The sequence below is a fragment of the Lethenteron reissneri genome, chromosome 6 (assembly GCF_015708825.2).
Source record: "Lethenteron reissneri isolate LAM-NWPU_2019-01 chromosome 6, ASM1570882v1, whole genome shotgun sequence".
In the NCBI taxonomy this organism is placed as follows: domain Eukaryota; kingdom Metazoa; phylum Chordata; class Hyperoartia; order Petromyzontiformes; family Petromyzontidae; genus Lethenteron; species Lethenteron reissneri.
Genome location: NC_083784.1, coordinates 10,329,473 through 10,350,839, shown reverse-complemented (window position 1 = coordinate 10,350,839; position 21,367 = coordinate 10,329,473). Strand labels below are relative to the sequence as shown.

General features: G+C 47.8%; 1 protein-coding gene across 1 annotated transcript in view; it reads right to left on the bottom strand.

The window, feature by feature from the left end:
- Nucleotides 1-314: 314 nt before the first annotated feature.
- LOC133354973 (uncharacterized) overlaps nt 315-21,367 on the bottom strand; it is a 45,328-nt gene continuing 24,275 nt past the window's right edge. Inside the window, exons 4-11 of the mRNA XM_061572208.1 lie at nt 20,900-20,989; nt 19,835-19,937; nt 10,537-10,622; nt 8,537-8,733; nt 7,679-7,785; nt 6,881-7,022; nt 4,065-4,661; nt 315-1,981 (exon numbers count right to left, since the gene is read on the bottom strand). Coding sequence (XP_061428192.1) covers nt 1,537-1,981; nt 4,065-4,661; nt 6,881-7,022; nt 7,679-7,785; nt 8,537-8,733; nt 10,537-10,622; nt 19,835-19,937; nt 20,900-20,989 — 1,767 coding nt within the window. The 3' untranslated portion in view covers nt 315-1,536. The remainder of the gene's footprint in view (nt 1,982-4,064; nt 4,662-6,880; nt 7,023-7,678; nt 7,786-8,536; nt 8,734-10,536; nt 10,623-19,834; nt 19,938-20,899; nt 20,990-21,367) is intronic.

Here is a 21,367-nt window from a genome sequence, read left to right as displayed (position 1 = left end):
ATCGTCACTGGTGTTGGCCATGAGCGGGAATCGAACCCGGATCGCCGGGTTCATAGCGCAGTGCGCTAACCGCTACACTCCTGCTCCCCTACACTACACACCCACTGACACACAGACGCAAGGCACCACGCTCGTGTGTAACTACGCATAGCACGTTTACGACATTGTGAAGTATGGCCAAAGGAACCCCCATCGCCGGCTTCGAAGCGGGGAGGGCCTTCATCTAGCAGCGGATCGACAGAGCTGTAAATTAAAATGAATCAGTGATTGTAAAACACGAATATAAAACAAAATGTTCTTGGGAATAAGTATAATATAGGCAATGCTTGTTTATAAACTATGAACAACAATCATTTCAATTGAATGAATACAATTATTGTCTCAATGAGCTCTCAACTTTGTACCCTGCAAAGGTCATTGTTTCATTCACTCTCACAAATCCCTTAAATATATAAAAAAAACAATGCCAGACGATGTTTTGGGAGTTAGTGTATATTTCTGATGAGATATGTCAATGCAGTTACACAATCGCCAAAATTTGTTCTCGTATTGTCATTGGCATCTGTTTAGTTACAACTGCATCACAGGCTCATTATTGCAACTTTACACAAGGGCATAGCACTGGCCGAGACTCGACTCCGTACAGGTGTCTCGTTTGCATTGGCTGTGGTGAGCACGTACAAAGCCGAGTCAGCTGGAGTTAGAACGCCTCTACGCAGCAAACAAAAGGCAATGAAATATAACAGTCGCCCTGTTTTACGCCAGACCGAGGAATACATTGTAGAGGAAGTATATATATATATTACATCTATAATGGCACACGAAATAACATACGTAAAAGTTGCCAAAGCATTAAAAGGTACAACAACATTTTGGTCACTGTTCATGGAAGGTCAATGTAGTCGCGTGTAATTATTCTGAATACCTGAATTTATGAAATAATTATAGGTTACAAAACTTTTTTATAATTCCATACGCAACCGAATCAAGTCATTTGTCATTCATCACCGTATGCCGAGAGTTTTAAGCTGCCCATTTCACACGCCTCGTTCCCATCATTCTTCCCAGAATTCGAGGTGTCCGAGGCTTTCCGAGCCGCTCGAGTTATAAGCGTGTGAATTGGAGAGGTCTTTCCCCAAAATATAATTAACCGCTCGGCCCATATTCTGATGCGGAATTTGGATGAGGCAGCTCCAGGAAGTGCAATCGTCCGTGAGATTTTGTGCCCCGGCCTGGATTGGGAAGCCAGCTTGAGTTGCCTCACAATGTGGAGACATGAGCATGGCCTCAAGTTCTGTTGAAACGGGGTCCTACAGTACAACTCGATCCTATATCTCTTAAAAAAATGTCCACCTTTGAAAGCTTTGATCGGAAATGTCCGCACGCAGTCGCGTTTATGGCAGGGAGCGATGACCGACGCGATCTATGGCTCTTACCCTGAATACCGCCCACTGCCTTGGCTGTTGAGGCCGATGTCACGAACGACAGAGGAGCCAGGCAGCAGAAACAAGCGGTGCTCGAAAGCCGCGGCAGTCTTCAGTTGCACTCTTTAATAATGCCTCGCACCGGGCACGTGTTCAGAGCTCTAGCGGTGGACTTAAGGGGTCCCAGGTCCTCAGGAAGCTCCAACGAAGGGTCCACGTCGGTGTCGCTGATGACGTCCAGCTGCTCGTCGGAGGGACTTTCGGACGCCGGGCCCTCGGGGGACAGCTGAGGCACCGTCTGTTCACAGCGAGTGACACTCGCCTGGTCCATGCTCTGCAGGAACATCCAAACGGAGGGCGGCAGGCCCTCGGCGAGGCTCGGGTGAAGCAGGGCCTCCTCGTCGGAGCGGCCCACTGCGCCATCCATGTCTCGCAACACCCCCTCCAGCACCTCGTCAATGGAGACGCGATCACTGCCCGTGATGTCACCCTCGTCCAACGCTTCCATCGCATCCATGCCCAGCATCTCGACCACGTCCAAGCCCGTCATGTCGTGTCTGTTGTACAAAAGACGAAGATGCCCCCATGTAACGTTTGAGCAGAAATCAAACTCGGGTCGTTGGGTTAGGAGTACAGCGAGCCAGCCGCTGCACTACCGCTCCAGGAACATGCACGTAAGACAAAGATGCCCACTATAACCTTAACAGACTGTGGGGGCAAGTGCTGTTAGTGGCATACGAGGGTTGGGTGGTCAGCACCACGCCTGGCTGCCTTTGTCTCTCCAGTGGCATTGTTTACACACCATACCAGGTACTCATTTGAGGCTGAGTCGACCAAGGGGAAGCCCAGGACTAGTTCAGATAATTCGTCACTGGTGATGGTGGTCATGCCTGGGAATCGAGCTCTGGTCACCAGGTTCATAGCATTGCGCGCTAATCGCTACACCACACAAAGACAAAAATTCCCCCATATAACCATAACAGACTATTGGGGCAAGTGCTGTTAGCGAGCAATTATGAAGACTGACATGGCACACAAGGGGGTGAGGGGCCAGGACCATGCCCGGCCGCCTTTGTCTCCCCAGTGGCAATGTTAACAAAATGCACCAGGTACTCATTTGAGGCTGAGTCGACAGAGGGGAGGCCCAGGATCAGTTCAGGTAATCGCCACTGTTCTTGGTCGTGAGTGGGAATCGAACTCGTGTCGTTAGCACGCTGCGCTACGCCAGGTACGTAGCGCAGCACGCTGACTTGCTACACCACCGCTCCCACACACCATAGAAAACACACATTCACACATCCGCGCAAAGGACACATTACCTGCACAACAGACACCCATTAAGTCGTTGAGCACAGTGTGGACGAGATGACAGTGAGTCAGTCTGATAGACTCATTCCTCAACGTGGGTGTGAGGAATCAAGAGAGAAGTCCACGGGAACAGTAACCACAGTAGCGATGGTAGAAAAGTGATGCAGTGGCGACAGACCGCGGGGTGGGTGAGTGAATTTAGTATGACACGAGCTTGAAGCATTTTCACGAGAAAATAGCCCATCGACTGGCTGTACACGGCGACGTTACTGACAGTGTGCCCATCACACCACGGCGACATCACAACAACACGACACCTGAAGGTGAGAGGATTTTTTCTCATGAACAAACAATTTAAGGATAAGGATTTGCATATATTCAAAAGGTAATTGCCATGGTGTCTCAAAGGTGCTTTACAACCACAGAGGAGGGAAAGACAAAATCCCCAGTGTGCAAAGAGGGAAACGACAGACAGGGGGTTGGAAACCAAAACCCAGAAACAATCCCCAAACGGACTGAGATGCAGCCTGGCTCTGCGGCTAGCAGAGCTGCGAGTGACTTTTTGTGAGGTCTTCAAAGTACAAATTACGTTACAGATTTAAAATGTGTGTACACCTGTCACCACGTTATTGTGTGTGAGCATGTCAATCAATATTCCATCTCAAGCGATTTCTTTACTGAAATAAAATATGCAAGAAAAACTTTTGCTGGCTTGCTTCCTGCTTGGATTACTGGCTGGCTGGCGCACAAGTGCCGCAGCGGTGATGTCACCGCACACATCTGCGTGATGACGTCACCCGCATCCCACAGCGTCGGGTCACGTTCGGTCGTCGCGCTGTGGATCCCGCGCAAATGCAATAGAGGGGGGGGGAAGCGAAGGAAGGGAGAGAGATAAACGGGGGATAGCGAAATGGCGTGAAACGGAGACGGGCAGTGCGAGGGAGGAACTAGGGAGAGGCAATAAAGATTGGGGACAAGGAGAATGAGGGCGAGAGGTGAGAGAGAGAGGAACAGGGATAGAGGTAGGGAGGAGGGAAGTGGGTGAGATAGAGTGGAGAGAGGAGAGGATTGTAGAGGGAGGGAGAGGTAAAAGAGGTGACAGAGGAAGAGAGAAACAGAAAAACAGAGACAGCAAGAAATTGAGGTAAATTCGGATACAGAGCACAGAGAAGGAAAGATAAAGGTGGCGGGAGACAGGGCTCTACATTAGATGACAAGTTTTTCTGGCTGGCTGGAAGCGATGGATGGATGGACGTTCACTTCTAAAGGACGTGCTGATTTCTGGCTTCAACACGAATAAAATGAACCCAAACCCCTACCCCTACTTTGTACCTGTTCAGGAGGCTGAGGAATCCACAGTCCCTCTCCTCCTTCCTAGCGTGCTCCACCAGCCCGAGCTGTCCACATGCCCCGTCCCTGAGCGCTGAGCCTGGGACCCCTTGTGACAAGCCCCGACCAGGGGGGCTGCCCCTCGCCAAGGCGTCGTCCGGGAGGGTCGAGGGGTCGGTCAGACGCTCCTCCCACTCGGAGGGGAAGCTCTCCGCCGAGTCGGGGCTGCTGCTTGAAGAAAGGCTGCTTGGATAGGTCCCGGCCCGGTGGTAGATGTCTCTTTTTTCCTGGGCCATCTTTCCGGTGTACAGGGAGGTCTTAGTGTCCCGCAGAGTCAACGCGGGTTCCGCAGTGACGCAGGTGCCGTTCTTTGGCCTGTCCGTAATTTTCGCTTTACTTGTCAATCTCTTTGTAAGCTCCTGGCCGGCTTTGCTGCCGCCACTGATGCTCCTGTTATCACTGCTGCTGCTGCGGCACAGTTTGGCTTTGGGCTGCTGGGAAGTTATGGGAGGGATCTGCGAGACAGCAATCGCTTCACCAGTGACGTCAAACTTGCATTCGGGATTTCGGTTCTTCAGGTAATATTCTCCTTCTTCGTCCCTGCCGAGAGACGAGCATGCACCACCAGGGGACAACGATTTGAGTTGGAAACGATACACACTTTTGCAAACACACACGTGTTGCAGTTGGCAACACGTGTGTGTTTGTTTAATCGTAAAAAAATAAATGACATTGAATCCATCAAACAGAGGTGGTGGCTATCCATGTGGACTGTAATCCATCACTGTGGAGGCAGCAGCGAGGGTAAGTGGATCGCCGCACAGACGTTGTGAAACTCCCTTCCCATAGGCGTCGAGATTGCCATACCCTGGCTCGCTGGAAGAATGTATGTGTAATGACAGGGCGCCACCTGTCGGCCTGAAGGGGTAATCACGGTTATGGGTATATAACGTAATGCCTAATTATGAGGGGGGCATATCTGGGGAAAAGGTGAAAGGGCGGAGTCAGTCGAAGCTCCAGGAACTGCTTGAATGTTCTAGAAGGGGGCGTGGCCAGAGGCGGGGCTTGGCCGCGCTGGGGCGTATATAAGGGCGACGGAACCAGAGGTTCGGTGCTCTTGTGGGTCCTGGGTCCTGACTGCTCGCCGTCATCTCTCTTCGTCGTCCGACCACGTGGCCCATCTTCTGCAAGGCTCTCATCGTCGCTGCGCTAGTCGGACAACTGTGTACTTGGACACCACAATGGGGTTGTGTGATAGGGTCGGCTATGTGAAGCTGCGTTACATAAATGTATCGCCCAGTGTGTTCCTAATAAATAAGAAGCCTTCTACATGACGTGTCTCGGAAGTCGCTAACTTAATGTGTATATGTTGAACCGGAAGTAGCCGACCATGCTGGTCATGCAATAGCTACAGGGTCTGTCAGAGAGACACAATGGCACCGATGGAAATGACTGTGATTCCCTCTTGATAGAAATAATGAACACTATTAAAATCACCCATAATGCCCTAATCTCATCAAATCTCCAAAGCTAAACAGGTTTAAACTAAACTACAAACTAAACTTTTTATTTTATAAACGACCCAGCTATCGTAACTCAACAAAGTGGCTTATCATGTGGAGAATTATAGCAGTGAGAATTTCACTTGTTCGATCTGTACAGGATAGAGTGTTGTCCTCATCGGATGTGTGGGCTTTCTCGGGGTACTTCGGTATCCTCCCACATACCAATGCTCATTAATTGGCGGAAAATGCCTTAATGTAGGCGCGGGAGCGTAGCGCATAGCAACAATGGATTTCACTGCACTGCTCTCTGCTGCCCACACGCATCGCGGTCAGTGTCACAGCGAGAGTGCACTCCAGGTGAACAGGCTCCATTTTATCATTAATGGTCAGTATTTGTTGATGCGTTTTTTATTGGGTGCAATAATCACCGTATAAATGCATGCTGTATGAGTAATGGAATGAAAAGTGTGTATGTACGTGTCATTGCATGTTTGCTATGTGTGAGTATGTGTGGGGAGCAGTAGTGCAGTGGTTAGCACATGGCACTACGAACCCGGCGACCGAGTTCGATTACTGCTCACGGTCAACACCTATGACGATTATCTGACCCGGCTCCGGGCCTCCTTTAGGTCGACTCAGCCTAAAATGAGTACCTGGTGCAGTGTGTAAACATCGCCACTTGGGAGAGAAAGGCGGCTGGACACGGTGTTGGCCATCCACCACTTTTAGTGCCGTTCCGGCCTTCATAGGTGCTGCTCGCCAACAGCACTTGCCCCAACAGTCTGTTAAGGCTATACGAGGAATCTTTTTTTGTATATGGGGAGTGGTAGTGCAGCGGTTAGTGTGCTGCGCTACGAACCCAGCAGCCCAAGTTCAATTCACGCTCACGGCCAACACCAGTGATACATGTCTCCCCTGGGTTAACTCAGAGTACCTGTTGCGGTGTATAAACATCGTGACTAGGAAGCCAAAGGCGGCCGGGCGTGGTGCTGGCCTTCATAGGTGCTCGCTAACAACACTTGCCCCAACAATCTGGTCAGACTATACGTTTTTTTTTTTACTTTTGTGTGTATATTTATGAGTATCAGTGTGACAATGTGAGTGTACACGTGTATAGGAATGTGTACATTTCGCCACATGTTTGACATGTACGTATCAACTGACACCCTGGACGCCCTTGAAAGCAAAATGTCCAATCTCAATGTAATTTCCCTGCAAAATATTTGAACGGGTAAGTAAAGAAAAAGCAATGCATGTCGTTACGTGCGACCGGATGCGCGCGGAAAAAAAGGGCAACGTGCTGCCGTGCGGTACCGGAGCAAGAACTGCGTGGCGATGATGAAGTCGGCCTTGCCCTTGCGGTAGATGATTCGCGCGGAGGCCTTCACCCAGAGCCACTTGCCCTGCTTGCTGAGCAGGCGGAAAACCACGGGCTCGCTCTCCCCGTTCCTCATCACTGCCAGGGACGTCAACGGGACAGACAGCAGTCACGACCCGCGCCACCCGAAGCCTCTTGACGACTCGCGGCCGTATCGTTAGCGCGGGCGGCGCGGACCCGGCTTCAAGGGATGGGGCCCATGTTCATAGCCTGGCGTCTGGTTTACCCTGTCCTCAGGATCTTTATTTTATGTTATTCTCCAAATTACATTCAAAATAGCGCTGTCATGTCGTGAGACCGAGGTTCGTGGGCTCGAATCTGTAGCATAAAACTTTCACCATCTACTTAAAAGTGGACATAAACGATTCTGTGATGTCGTCGGATGCAGAGTAGGCAATTGCGGAGCTGGTGTTAAGGTCCCAATTTTTTTTTCAAATTGTCCAAATTTTGAAAAAAAAGACTTAATGTGGAAACACACAGCCACAGGCAATCGCTGCCCCCCCCTTCTACAGAAACTTAACAGGACACCCCCCTCAAAGAGAGTTTTGCAACACGGTCAGGCTTTCCTGGCCAAACAAGTGTACAGTTAAACCCTCTGTGCTTGTAGCCAGAGCCATATCAAGAGGTATAACTAAACAGTGTGTGCCAGATAGGGATATATATGTCTATATATTTTTTAAAATGTAAGTTTTCTTTACGACGGCAGAGGTGTTCAACGGTGGTGCGCGTCTCACGTATGAGGTTGTTTGCCTTCAAGTAGAGCATGTCGCCCAGGTGCTGGAAGTTGACCGCTTTGCGCCTCCGGAACTCCACGTTAGTGTAGCCCAGCACCAGCCGGGCCCTGTGTGGGACGCAAGCAACATGGCCAGCATGGGCCATGGTACAGAAAATTCTCAAAATTCTAAAAAAAAATACATACTTGAAGTCAATAAAGTTAAAACTGATTATTTCTACTAATAACGAATTCACAACATGGGGTGTGGTCGTTTGTTCGAGAGCATGCAGTACTAATCACATTCCTGCATTTCCCATAAATATGCTAAATTCCTCTTGATATGCAAATTCCTTTGTCAATGCGCCCAGCTTATATATATGCTCCAAGCTCGTGTGCTGTTTCATTCAGACTCTGTCGCCTCGACGGACCTGGTTTTCACCTGAGGACGGCTGCTTGCGTTGTGGCCGAAACGTCGTGAGAATAATTTTATTATGTTTTATTTTTATTATTTTTTATTATTTTGTTACTTCCCTTGTACGTGACTTTACCGAAAGAACCAAGAAGATGAATCCCTGCAGTCACGAAAGCTTTAAATCAAAATGGGTGGAGGAATCAACGAGTGATGTAAATGGGAACAGTTACCATTGCATTAGCGATATAAGAGTGATAAGGAGGCAACTGACCAATGATTTAGAGCTAATCAGGAGGTTTTTGACAGGTGCAGAAGCCAAAATATAACAACGCAATTTCGATAATTCTCCTGTGTGGGTACTTTAATTGGAGGTGTGTGGCACCAGGGCTGACAAGAATGTGGGGCAAGGCCCGCGAGCAGCTGGCTGCATAAAAAATGTTACAGGCACACGTGGGCCCCCCGTACTTGGAGTCCAGGCTGAGCGTGGAGAAGTCCAGCTTGTGCTTCGTGGTGAAGATGATGTTCCAGAGCCGCAGCTCCGTGGGCAGCATGGGATTCTGCGGAACCGCAAGGGCAAACAGCGCCGGTCCACCACCACCTGCGCCCATGGAGCCAACGCCGCCGCCGCCCAGCCGCTTTAACTTGCCCTGCACCTGAATCATCTGGAAGGACGAGCGGCACGGCAAGACCACACAGGCCATCAATGATACTCCGTGTCCTTCAAGATTCAACAAAAGCATCTCCCCAAAGCTTTTGTTCGATAGGCATTCCGCGGCGGTACACCGGTGCAGCGTAACACACACCGGTCCTCATAAAAACAGTTCTAAAAGTATAATTTGAACTGACATTCGTCTTCCGACTGCTTCGACATCACGAGAACTGATTTTGACGCTCACCCCGCAAGATTTTCTAACCGGGGGTTGCGAATCACCGAAAAGTAAATAATTTGTGTAAAAATTTGCTTTCTTTATACCACGCGCCGGTGTACCACCAATACGTTCAAATGCCATTTGGGCGGAGTTCTGGAAAGACTTGATAACTCACAAACGCTCACTGCCTGGAAAATAAACTTTTGTTGACAGGTGGATTGATTGGATGATCTAGATTACCACAATGGCTGCCCCCCCCCAAAAACATGTCAAATTAAGTTATTTTGTAAATTACTATCCATAATACAGGTTTTTTTGGGTTAGATCACCTAAATATATAAATGTGTCGTTAGATCTGCCACCAACTGACACAGCTAATTAGTAAGGTTTATCACCTAACCAGAACATGTCAATTCGTTACGAGTATAGCACACCGGTGTGTTGGAAAGCAAAGCCGTAATATTTACAATCTGAGTACGACGTTTCGCCAGTAATTACAACTATTTATTAGTATTTCTTATTTGACTAGGAAAGACCCACTGAACTATATAGCTCTTTTTCAGAAGCGACCTGGTCACAAATGATAGCTCAACGAAGTGGCTCATCTTGTGGAAATTGATAGCAGTCAAATACTCTAAACGCATGTTTCTAAGTTTGGAGCACCCGGAGAAAAATCCACGCGACCATGGGGAGAACAGGTAAACTCCAAATATAACTGCACACTTCCATGAGCTCTGGCCTCGAGAAACCAAAGCCCTTTAATGTCATACCACGAGTCAACGGCTAACACGCGATTTATCCTTTTCACTTACTGCCCGCCATGTGCACGTGTAATGGTTGAAGTAACCCAGGCAAGCCACTAGAGGCTGCTAAATTTAGCATAATATTAAACAAACAAAAAATACATTCGAGAAACAGATGGTGATCCTGAATTGTGACAATATATCAAATAATTCCCAGCGTAGGGGCACGCATCATTGAGGCCTCCGTTCATAGCTACGGTTCGGCGTAGAATTTTTTCTTCCTCAAGTGACCCGGCTCAAAGCCATGTTCAGGTTGAGTGGACTGAGCCGTGGTCTCAGCTGTGCTGGGGACTTCGATAAGCCGAGCCCGAGCCACGGCTGAGCTGCTCGGGCACCTTTGAAAGTATCTGAGCAGCTCAAGCCTGTAAGAGGCCGAGCCAGAGCGGAGCTGGGACTAAGAATACTAAACTAAACTATTTTATTTCATCAGGTAAGGCCCACTGAGCTATACATCTCTTTTTTCAGAAGTCACCTGGTCACAGATGATAGCATTCATCAAAGTGACTTATGTGAAAATTGATAGCAGCCAAATACAAGAAACGCATGTTCTAAATGTGGAGGGAAGAACCGGAGTGGCCGGAGAAAAAACCACGCAACCATAGGGAGAACATGCAAATTCCAAATATACAGCAGGCATTAGGGTCAGGATCGAACCCACGACCTCCTGTATACCAAGCGAGGTAATTAACATCTCGCCATCGTGGCGCCCCAATGCAGCCCTAAGACTCCAATTTGAATCCTGATGACGATGATTACGATTAGCGGTGAGGATGACCCAGAGGTTGTTGTTCACCATGAACCCAGAGTTGTTGTCCAGCAGGCAGCGGAAGCGGCAGGAAAAGTTGCGCTGCTGTTCAGACACCGCCGTCGATTGTTCTCCTAAAAGAAACGGGCCACGCCAAGATCAGCACCGTATCAGACAGGAGATTCGTAAGATGTACAATAAATACGCAGACAATGTGCCTCCTTCCCATAGCTAGCCTTCGACATTAAATATAAAAGCACGCTTTACACAACCCATAATAGAGGTGTTTTGGGTTAGATCACCAACTCACACCGACCAGCCTGGCAAAGTATGGCAAAACCAATGCTGTGACCGACAGTGTTGGGAGTTCTCCATCCAGCAGTGGATTTATAAAAGGTCTGGTAATTATTATTCCTATTACTTGGAGTCTACATGTAGTCTGGGCTTATGCAAGGTTTTTCACCGACAGTGAAATGATTTGTGTTCTTGGTACAAACGATTGCATCAATAAAGAATATATCAGAAATGCGTAATATGCCATTTATTCAAGCATCACCGAGTCTCCTGAGACTCTTTCAGAAGGGTTCTGCATTGGAATATTTGGCTAATTTATGTTTGTGTTTGGGAAGGGACCGTCATAAGTAAAGATAAGCCATGCCTTTCGTTGCAATTCTTTTTTATTCTGATATGCATTGTTTTCTCGTTATTTATGTATTCTTATTTTTTTAGCTAAGTAGTACGGTTTTATTTTAGTATTTTTTGTACGGAACTGGATCATTAATGAAAGACGCTATATAAAATGAAATTATTATCATTATGCATGCCAGGAATACCACTCAGAGATCTGCAAAGATGGACTAAATATCCCACACGCTGTACCACCGTCACCTGGCCATCTTGCAGCTCAGTGGGTTTGGAAATCTCTGCGTGATCCACCAACCCTTGCCCCCATAATGGCGAATTTAATAAATACACTTTCTGCACTCGGGAAGCTGGTGTAACTGGGGAGGCCGAGCGTGATTCGAACCCAGCCACCGAGTCACCTTTGGTTGTTTGACCTTGAGGTGAAGGCCCTTGCAAAAAAGCTTAACTACATTGGGTGAAACAAGGTCATATCTCTTGACAATGCTCACATAGTCACCTAACTGCAATAAGGAATGTTCGTAAAACTGACGACTGATATTAAACCCTTGCTCGTCTGCTCTTGGAAATACACTTCTGTAGGTACTCAGTGTTGCTCTGGTTCAGGCAAGTTCAAATCAGCTGCGTTTTTCTCTTTAAAGCAAGCATGTTGGAAGCGTGCACGCAAATATGATAAATGTTTCTGTCGACAAATACGAGCATTGCGTGTGAATTCGATGAAAACTAAATCACCAGCAACAGACGTCATGAAAGCATAGGTCATTTATACAGCACATTAGGCAGGGAATTACACGAAATTATTTTTTCATTGTGAATGAAATAATCTGGGCTAAGGCACACCCTGCGTTGAACGTGTGTCGTTTAATAGACATGATCAATTAAGGCTCTTTCATGAATGAAATTGCCCATGCATTCTGGGACCGAATCATATTCAACAATACTCCAGGTGTAGCCCCGCTTGTTGTGGGAGTCATTGGCCTCTGAGAGGTGCATCTGCTTTGAGTAACCAAGATATTACCCAGGGTCTCACTGCTCTGTTGTGGGAGCCATTGGCCTCTGAGAGGATGGGGTGGGCTGACTGCTGAGACCGGCATTGGAGCAGACTCCACAAATCCAGTGACCGATGGGAAGAGAAGACCAAAGGGCACATGTTGAGAGAGCCTCCATACGGATATTGGAGGTCGCTGCGCGATCTGGCGGTGGTGGCATCAGCGGCGGCTGTGGCTATGGCGACATCTTTATCTTTTCACCAAGGCTGTGAGTCCCATGCGAGCTTTAAACTCTATTCACAAAGGAGCCACTTGCAGCGGCCATGCGATTCCCTGGTACGGTCAGAGCCGTGGAGCTCTAAAGGTCAGGCCACAGCTGCTACTCGAGATGTCTCTGCATTGGGGTGACATTGATTACCCACGTGGCGAGGAAGGACCGACTCTCGTGAATCTGGTAAGGACATTTCTTCTGTGGCCGGGCTACGCAGGGAAGTCAGGGCTGGCCGGATGTTGTAGGAATGCGTGTCGACATCTGGGTTCACTCATCCTGCGAGATCCGGTTTTCAGTGACTGTCTTAGCATGTAAATACGACCACTACTGCTATTACTGCACTCATTTATTGAGTCCCAAAGTAAAAATGTCGGCCTGCTCAAACAACCAATAGGGGCAGGCGCTCATCTCTGCAGCTTAAAGCCACTCGTGGAAATTCCACATTCTTATGGCAAAGGCCAGAGTCGCTAAACAGAGGACCCTTGTTGACTTCCCACAAAGTGGAACTTGGGTTGTCTGTTAGAGGGATGAGCTGTGCCGAGCCCTCGTCGAGATTTCAACTCGTTCCCTCCTCATCCTGAGGCGAGCGCGCCAACGACAGCACCACCCGGCCGGATCACTCAAACACGAGGATGTCTATTGCGGTGATTAGCACACTGTGCTATGTACCCGGCGACCTGAGTTTCATTCCTGGCCAGGGCAACATCTATGGCCTCTCTTTCAACAACCCGTAGTGACCAGCAGGGAGAAGTATGGTCAAACAACGCCCATGATCGATACGGTGTGCCGAGACCCTCATCCAGCAGTGAACTGACAAAGGTCTGTAATTTCAATTATTAATGATCACTGTCTTGGCTCATTGGCTTTCAGAATAGTTGTGGAAGCTGGCGTTAAGCGCTTGGATGGGGAACATGCCGGAGGGCGGCATTGCCCCCTCGTAGCCAATTTGCACGTCGCCTGTGGGAGAGACGGGCTCGCGCGGGACGAGTCGGATCCTGCGTGCGCGCACGTGGAGACCGCGAGGCTGCGGTCACGGCGGGTGCGTGGTTCCGGTTCACGTCTGGGCCATGTGCCACCGATGGAGGGGCAGAACAAAAGCCACCGCCGCCACCGCAAAGGTGGAAGGAAGAGTCAGTGGGAGGGCGGGAAAATGTTCCGTCACTGTATACGGAGACTGTAAAGGTATGAAATAATGAATGAAAATAAATGGTTGGCAGGCATTTTGGCACCTGCATGACATTCTTGCTGGGGTGGAAAACCAGTTTGCTTACTTTCCAGAGTGAAGCGCTGGATTAGGAACAAACATCGCGTAGCAACGAGGGACACGCGCTCCCCTGAACGCCCAAGCGCCCGCGAGCTACGGCCACGGCGCCGCTCCACCTTTGAAGCCCTCGATTCGGCGTCACGCCAGCCATGCAGTGGCGAGGGGGGGTTACGCGCTTGTCACGCGTGCGCGATGGAGCTGATGGCACGCTGCGGCAGGCTCTGACTCAGGATGCACTTGAAGCATCCCTCCAAGTTGCCTGCCAGCGACGCTGCACAATGACACCAGTAGGTTCGGTCTTATAATGGCAGTGGGGACAAGTGCTTTTTGCGAACGCCTATTTAGCACTGACGCAGCACACGTAGGGGTAGTGTAGCCGGCATCACACCTCCCCAGGATCTGATGTTCACGCAGAGCGCCAAGTAGGAATGTGAGTCCGAGTCCACCTCATTGTGCGAGGTTTGGAATCAACCCTGGTTCCTCAGGATCTCTGTGCCGTTGTAACTGGCAAGCCACACGATGCCACCCCCCATGATTTTTTCAGTGCAGAGTGTACGGAGTATATTCATAGTGCAATCTGCCTTTCGAGTGCATTGCCTCGGGGAGAATGATGTGATGCTAATAAGTGGTGGGGACGTAGTTTAACACATGCCGTTCGAGCAATCACAGAGTGCTTCTATGCACAATTAAATGGATTTAACCGCAACGATAGCATCGAACATTATTTAAAAATGATATGGAAACGCATTTGGCTTGAGCACTCATGTTGGATGGATGGCGTTGTGCTCAGAGCAACGGCCTCGCAGTTGAAAAGTTGCAAGTTTGATGCCTCGTTGAGGATGAACTCGGCCCACGGACACTCGGTCGAGCCGGGATATTCGATTGTGTTAGTGATCGACTGCGCCACCGATTGTTGCTTTATTTTCTTGCCGAATCGGATAACAGGAAAATAGGGGAAAGTTCAACGTGTTCCCACACGTGCATGCTAGATGAGAGGGGTTGGGCAGAGCTCGGTGACATCATCAGCCACATCACAGTCCTTAAGGGGGTTTCCAGCCTTCGGGAAGCAGGATGCAGGGGGCGGCAGCATAAAAAAAAGGTTTTAGAGTTAGATCGCGTGAATACAAATGTGTTGTTAATCCGCCACCACCTGGCACAGGCAATTAGTAAGGTTTGTCCTGTAAACAAAGCATGCAAATGTTTACTTGACAAACCTTACTAATTGGCTGTGACAGGTGGTGGCAGGTTTAACGACACATTTATATTTACACGATCTAACAAAAAAAAACCCCCTACTATGGATAATATTGGTCGCGAAAGCCTACTGCGTGTTGAAGTCAACGGTGATCAATTGACACCGTGGACTCCCTTGCGGATGAGACGTTCCATCTCAAGGGATTATATATATGTACACTAAACTAAAATTGTCCTATGGAATGAATTACCTCTGTCATTGGAATGTGGAATTACTGCCAGAGGCTTAGGGGCTGCCACCGGAAATGAGAAATTCCCTCGTGCGTGTCTGAGCAGAGAAACGATGACTTTGATCCAATTCTCCCTTGGTCACACCGGGTAAATATAGCCCTGTGATTCAGGCGGCACTGTTTAAACCGCTCTCAAGAATCCACGTGTCTGTGGCCAGCATGTAATCGTGGAAGGAGTTCTCTTTTTTCAAAATAGCCCTCGGTTATGAATGTACTTTATTTAATATTGCTTTAGTTTTCAAATGCTTCTGTAATGCGGTTATATCTGCTCTGATTTCTACTTGATAATTTCTGCTCTGATTTATATTTGATAATTTCTGCTCCGATTTTTATTTGATTATCTTTACTCTCATTTCCATTTGGTTGTTTTTGTTCTGATTTCTCTGCGCTTAATTGTTGTACTTTTTGTGTTATTTTGCTGACCCAAATGACTGTTGCAAATGTGACATATTGGTCTCACCTGCTTAAACTAAATTAATTTGAAACTTGGACTTAAGGCTGATTCAACCTCGCAGAGGCAAAATAGGTTCCGATGCTACTTGCCAATGATGCACAGGGTCGACAAATCGCACGGTGCCTGGGATCATAATGCAAGGTACCAACCAATGCGCCATCACTCATCATAATAGCACACACGTAGAGACACACGCACTCTGACACATTGCAGGATTTCCTAAGATTGTTGCTCTGCACTTGGTGCATTATGGGGGAAGCTGTGCCATAGTGGTTAACGAATTGCGTTATAAACCAGCCGACATAGGTTTGATTCATGGCCACAAATAACATTAGTCGCTAATGATATTCAAACCAGTCCTGGGTCTCTCCTAGGTCAACTCAGCATTAAACGAGTACCTGGCGAAGTGTGCAAACATCAGCATTGGGGAGACGAAGGTGGCCGGGCATCGTTCTTATTACACTGCCCCTTAGCGCACAACGCTGGCCTTCACAGGTGTTTGCTTCAGCACTCTCGCTAACAAACGACGTAAGCTACACAGGGGATCTTTGCGTTAGGTGCAGTGTCTCTGAGCTGGTGCTGCAATGTCTGCAGGCCGTGCCTCTCTCTCTGCGCGCACGTAGGCTCAGGTTTCCATGCACGCCCGGGGTGCTGCTTAGCCTGCGTTACCGTGAGCGGGAACCAACGGGAGATGAATGGCTCCGTAATCACACTCCGTCCTTCGCTTCACTCTCAGGCCGGTATTCTCCTGGCTCGGCTCTGGCTTGGCTCTGGCTCAAGTGAGCCAGCTTCTCAGCCAAGTGCTCAAACTTTAGCCGGCTCCGAGCACGGTCCCGGCTAGGCTCAGGGTTTCCATGGAGCTGAGCCTGAGTCGAACCACGGCTGAGCCGCTCACTCGCACGTCTTTCACAGCAACCTAGCATCTCACGCCTGAGGTGAGCCGCTTGGTGTTAGAGGCCGAGCCATGACTCAAAAAATGTCCCTCAAAGTGGTACGTGAATCCATAGGGCAAAAACCAGTGAATGCGCGAAACAGCAAGCAGCACCTTCCAAAGCGTGCCATGCACGTATCGTGTAAACATCTCGCTTCCAACCAGAATGTATTGACCCAGCAGTGGATTGGCAAACGGGCTGCACATGCACAATTAATCTCTGGTGATCTGTGCTGGATGTGAATGTAGCCCTCACATCACTCCGCTGCAGCCAAATCCTAACTGGGAATACTCTGAAATAGGATCACACGTGCACACATTACAAGTAAAAGGTCTTCTACTGTTGTACCAGTACACGCGATCGTAGATGTACTGCTCGTACACAGTCCTGTAAGTCAGAAAGTAGACCCAAGGTTTTGTTGAGATGCCATTGTTAAACTGGAGCTTCAAATGTATAGAGATGATGATATCAACCCAAAGTGGAGGTGATTTACTGCTCAAATGAGCATCAAGGCATTGGTGCTCATCTCTTGTTTACAGCCCTGTAGAGCCAGTGGTAGGAATTCCACATTATTATAGCAGGGGCTAGTCTATCCATAGGACTACCACTGTTGACTTCCCCACAGAGTGGTACTCGTTACATTAACTCCGGAGGGATGATGGGCTGAGAAATGTTCACTTGATTCAGCATGTTCCAGTTATGAGGACATAAATACGGTTCGATTGCCACGCAACAGACACGTCGAGAGCGGGGCTTAGGGGAAAGCGTTTGAAAGGACATCGGAAGTTGTTCCGTGACGTCACCTTTCGGAGGCTGTTATCTCGAGCATGGATCCATCTACTGCGTTCTGTGAGCGTTTCCCAACAGACATGCCTTCATGGGACAGTGTCAATACCACGCTTGGATTATAATCCAAGCGTGGTATTGGAGATCCTGGAGTGCAATGATTCCCCAAGAAGCTCACTAGTAAGGAGAAAGCGGCTTGGGACAGCTTTGTCGCAGTGGTTCGTGGCTTCCTGGGCAATCACAAGGTCGAAAACTACGTGGAGCTGGTTGAGACTCGGTGAAGAACTACGGCACAATGGGCTCTAGGGTGTCCCTCAAAGTCAATATCCTTGATGCTCATTTTGATAAATTCAAGGAGAACATGGGAGTGTACTCGGAGGAGCAAGGCGAGCACTTCCACCAGGATATACTGGACTTTGAACGCCGCTACCAAGGACAGTATAACGAGAACATAATGGGAGACGAGATTTGGGGCTGATTCGTGACAGTGATTTACAGTATAATCGTAAATCTCGAAAAACTACTCACTTCTAAATCTTTTGTAGTATTTTTTATTACTTAATTTTAAATATATGTTAATTTTGATTAATATTTAGTTTTTTCTGACTTTATGTGAATGAAAAGACACAAATTCGCCCATTTTCTCAATGAATATAGGTACATTTCAAAATATCACTGTCCTGGTCACAAAAGCAAAATTTGTGGGGAATAATAGCCACTTTCTATACTTTTTAGGCATAAGCAATTACGAAATAACACCTACTACCCAGGAACAAAAATGTGGTTACATAGTGTTATTATCGGGGGAGAGACAATGCAAGAAAAAAGTTTTTAAACCAGCAAGAAACAAATAATGAAAGAGCTCAACCTACATTCTCAAAGGCGCACTGTTTAAAAAAAAGTAAACCTACGTAGTCATTATTATTCCTTTCCATTTGCTTTATAGTAAATGTCAATTTGAGCCGTTTGGACTACTTGACCGTACGTGACGACTCTGGTCAGTGCAGATTGGTAACGTAGGGGAGCAGAGATGTTCGAGCATAATACAGTACAACTGTACAGGCGGTCTCCGGTTTACGAAAGTCCGATTTATGCCGTTTATATAATGGATCGATTTACGATGCATCTTATTTACATAACTGTGAACGCGTTTGAACAGAGTCAGTCTGGTTTCGACGTCACTTGGCGTGGAGCTTTTGTTATTATCAAGTGAATGTTTTTTTTGTGAATGTGTACCTATTAAGCTCTGTTAAATATGGCTGATAGAAGGCAAAACAGATCGACAAACTGATGTTTCGACTGTTTCTACTGCCAATGAGAAAATCAGGGGTCTGGTTTATGACTATCCGATTGACAACAATGTGGTTTCTAGGAACGCATCTCCGATTATCATGGTTGGCTACGTCCAGTGTGAGAGAAGTTCAACACACGTACGTACGTAACATCGTAAAAGCGGGGACCGCCTGTATTAATGGTTGCACTGCTGCCTGCTGACAACGTACTCTATGCACGGTGGCATCCAAAATCCGCAGACTGTCCAGGTCCAACCCCCACCACTCAGCTCCCTGAGATCTGACGAGATTGTGCGCATTCAGGGTGATTCCAATCAGAGTCAGATCAGAATATTTATTTAGACTGGAGGAATCCGATGAGCTATAAAGCTATTTTCACAGAACGTTACGACAAAAAACAATCGAAAAACATGATAGGCATGCAAATTGGCTGTGTCGAGTGGTCGCAGGTTTAACGACACATCTATGCGATCTAACGGAAAAAAAACATTGTGGAGGAGTACAAATTAGAGGCAAGGTAAATAAATCGCTATAAAAATACATGCAAATATATATATATATATTTGTTACGTACTAGGTAAGGCCCACTAAGCCATTAACTTCTTTTTCAGAAACGACCTGGCCACAAATGATAGCTCAACGAAGTGGCTTATCATCAGGGGGAAATTTATAGCAGCCAAACACTCTAAACGAATGTTCAGTCTAAATGTGAAGGGAAAAACTGGAGGACCAAGAGAAAACATCCACGCCACCATGGGGAGAACATGCAAACTCAGAATATAACTGCACACTCCAATGAGCTCTGCCCTCTAGAAACTAAAGCCCTTTTGTGTCAAACCACCAGTCAACGGCCGACACGCGATTTCTCCTTTTCACTTACTGCCTGCCATGTGTACCCAGGCAAGCAACTAGAGGCTGCTACATTCAGCGCAATATAACCAAATATATTCTAGAAACAAATTGTAATCCTGAATCTGGACCAGGAGAAAAAATCCACGCAACCACGGGGAGAATGTGCAAGCTGAAATATACAGCAGGCGTCAGAGTCGGGATCGAACCCTCGATCTCCTGCATGCAAGGCGAGGCAGATAATATCTCGCCACCGTAGTCAGCTCAGGATGAAGCACTTCCCTCTTCGTGTTCTGCTGCCCAATCCCCGTCCCCATGTGCTCCATTACGACCGCGTCCGCCGACTATGCGCGGAGGACTTGGGAGGTGTGGTGGTCCATTACCAGAGTCACATCGCTCCGTCTCCTCCCAGCAGAGGCGTGCTTGGAACACGGCTCGGTCGTCCGCGTGGATGAGATCAAAGACGCTCTCCAGAATCACGTCCGTCTGGGCAGCAATGCGTGCGCACACTGTCATCATCATCATCACCATTGTCATCATTGACACATCATCATCGAGATCGTTACCCTGGACACTGTTGTAAACGAGAAGTTTACAAACAATCAAACTCTATTTAATATAGCGCCATTCACAATAAAATCGTCACATGTAAACATAACATTACATCATTCAAATTTCAGATATGCAAAATAGTAAAAAGTATACAAAGTTGTAAATATATAAAAGATATTGTAAAATACACTATTAGCCTAATTTTAAACACCGCAACACCTTCCTTATTAGATGGGGTTCATGGTGCACTCCACTTGAACACAACGTGGACCAGCACACTGCACAATTAACACCCTACTCGCTGCACAATGAACACCTTACACGCTGCACCATGAACACCTTGCATGTCGCACCATCAACACCCGACACACTGTAGAACCGGACTGAGGAGAATCCTGATACTCGAACTATGAACCCACAAACTTAGGCTATGAACCGAATAAACCCGGTCCCCAAGACCACAAACGCAGACTAGAAACGCTCAAACGCGGATTGTGAACCACCCAATCCGAGCGCGAAAGAGAGTTTTACGCACAAACCGACCATCAACGGCCGATGCCGAGCCGTCGGACAGATCACCCCACATGGAATTTTATGAGGCCAAAGAGATGGGTTTTCAGCAGCGTTTTAAAATGTTATTAAACTACCAGCTTCTCCGATGCTAACTGGGAGGTCATTCCACAACCTGGGAGTCAAACAGAGGAATTAGCACCCTTCCAAAGCAACTTCGACACCGAGGAGCCACAAGGAGGCTCTGTGTCACAGATCTCAGATTTGTGGTTGGAACAAGCCTCTCCACAAGCTCAGAGAGGTAAGCAAGTTCCGTCTCGAAGAAACTTACACGTGTACGATTAATACAATTTAAATAAATATTTGTCTTGGTGCACGATATGTACCTGGTTGAAACCCAGGTATTGCTGGATGTTCTGTGAAACGTAAAACACCATCCCATCAGCCATGATCACCAAAAGGACGCCACTCATGGACTGAAACGACAAAATCGGCATGCATACATCAGCAACACAGTCATACTGATAATGGTCTATATACACAACCATGGTCTATACAAAGTAATTCCTTTTGCATTATGACATAATCAAATCATATTTAAGAAACGCAGATATTACACACATACTTCTCTGAGTTATAAGATCCGGCCGAGAGGCCCTGCGGTACAGCAGGCCGCTCACATGGAAGGTCATGAGTTCAAATCCTGGGAGGGGGTTGACTCAGCCCATCATCCCTCCGGGGTCGATAGAATGAGGACCACTTTGTGGGGAGGTAAAGAGTGATTGACCTTTGGACAGACTCGCCCCCACCCATAAGAATGTGGATATTCTATCAGTGTCTCTGTAGGGCAGTAA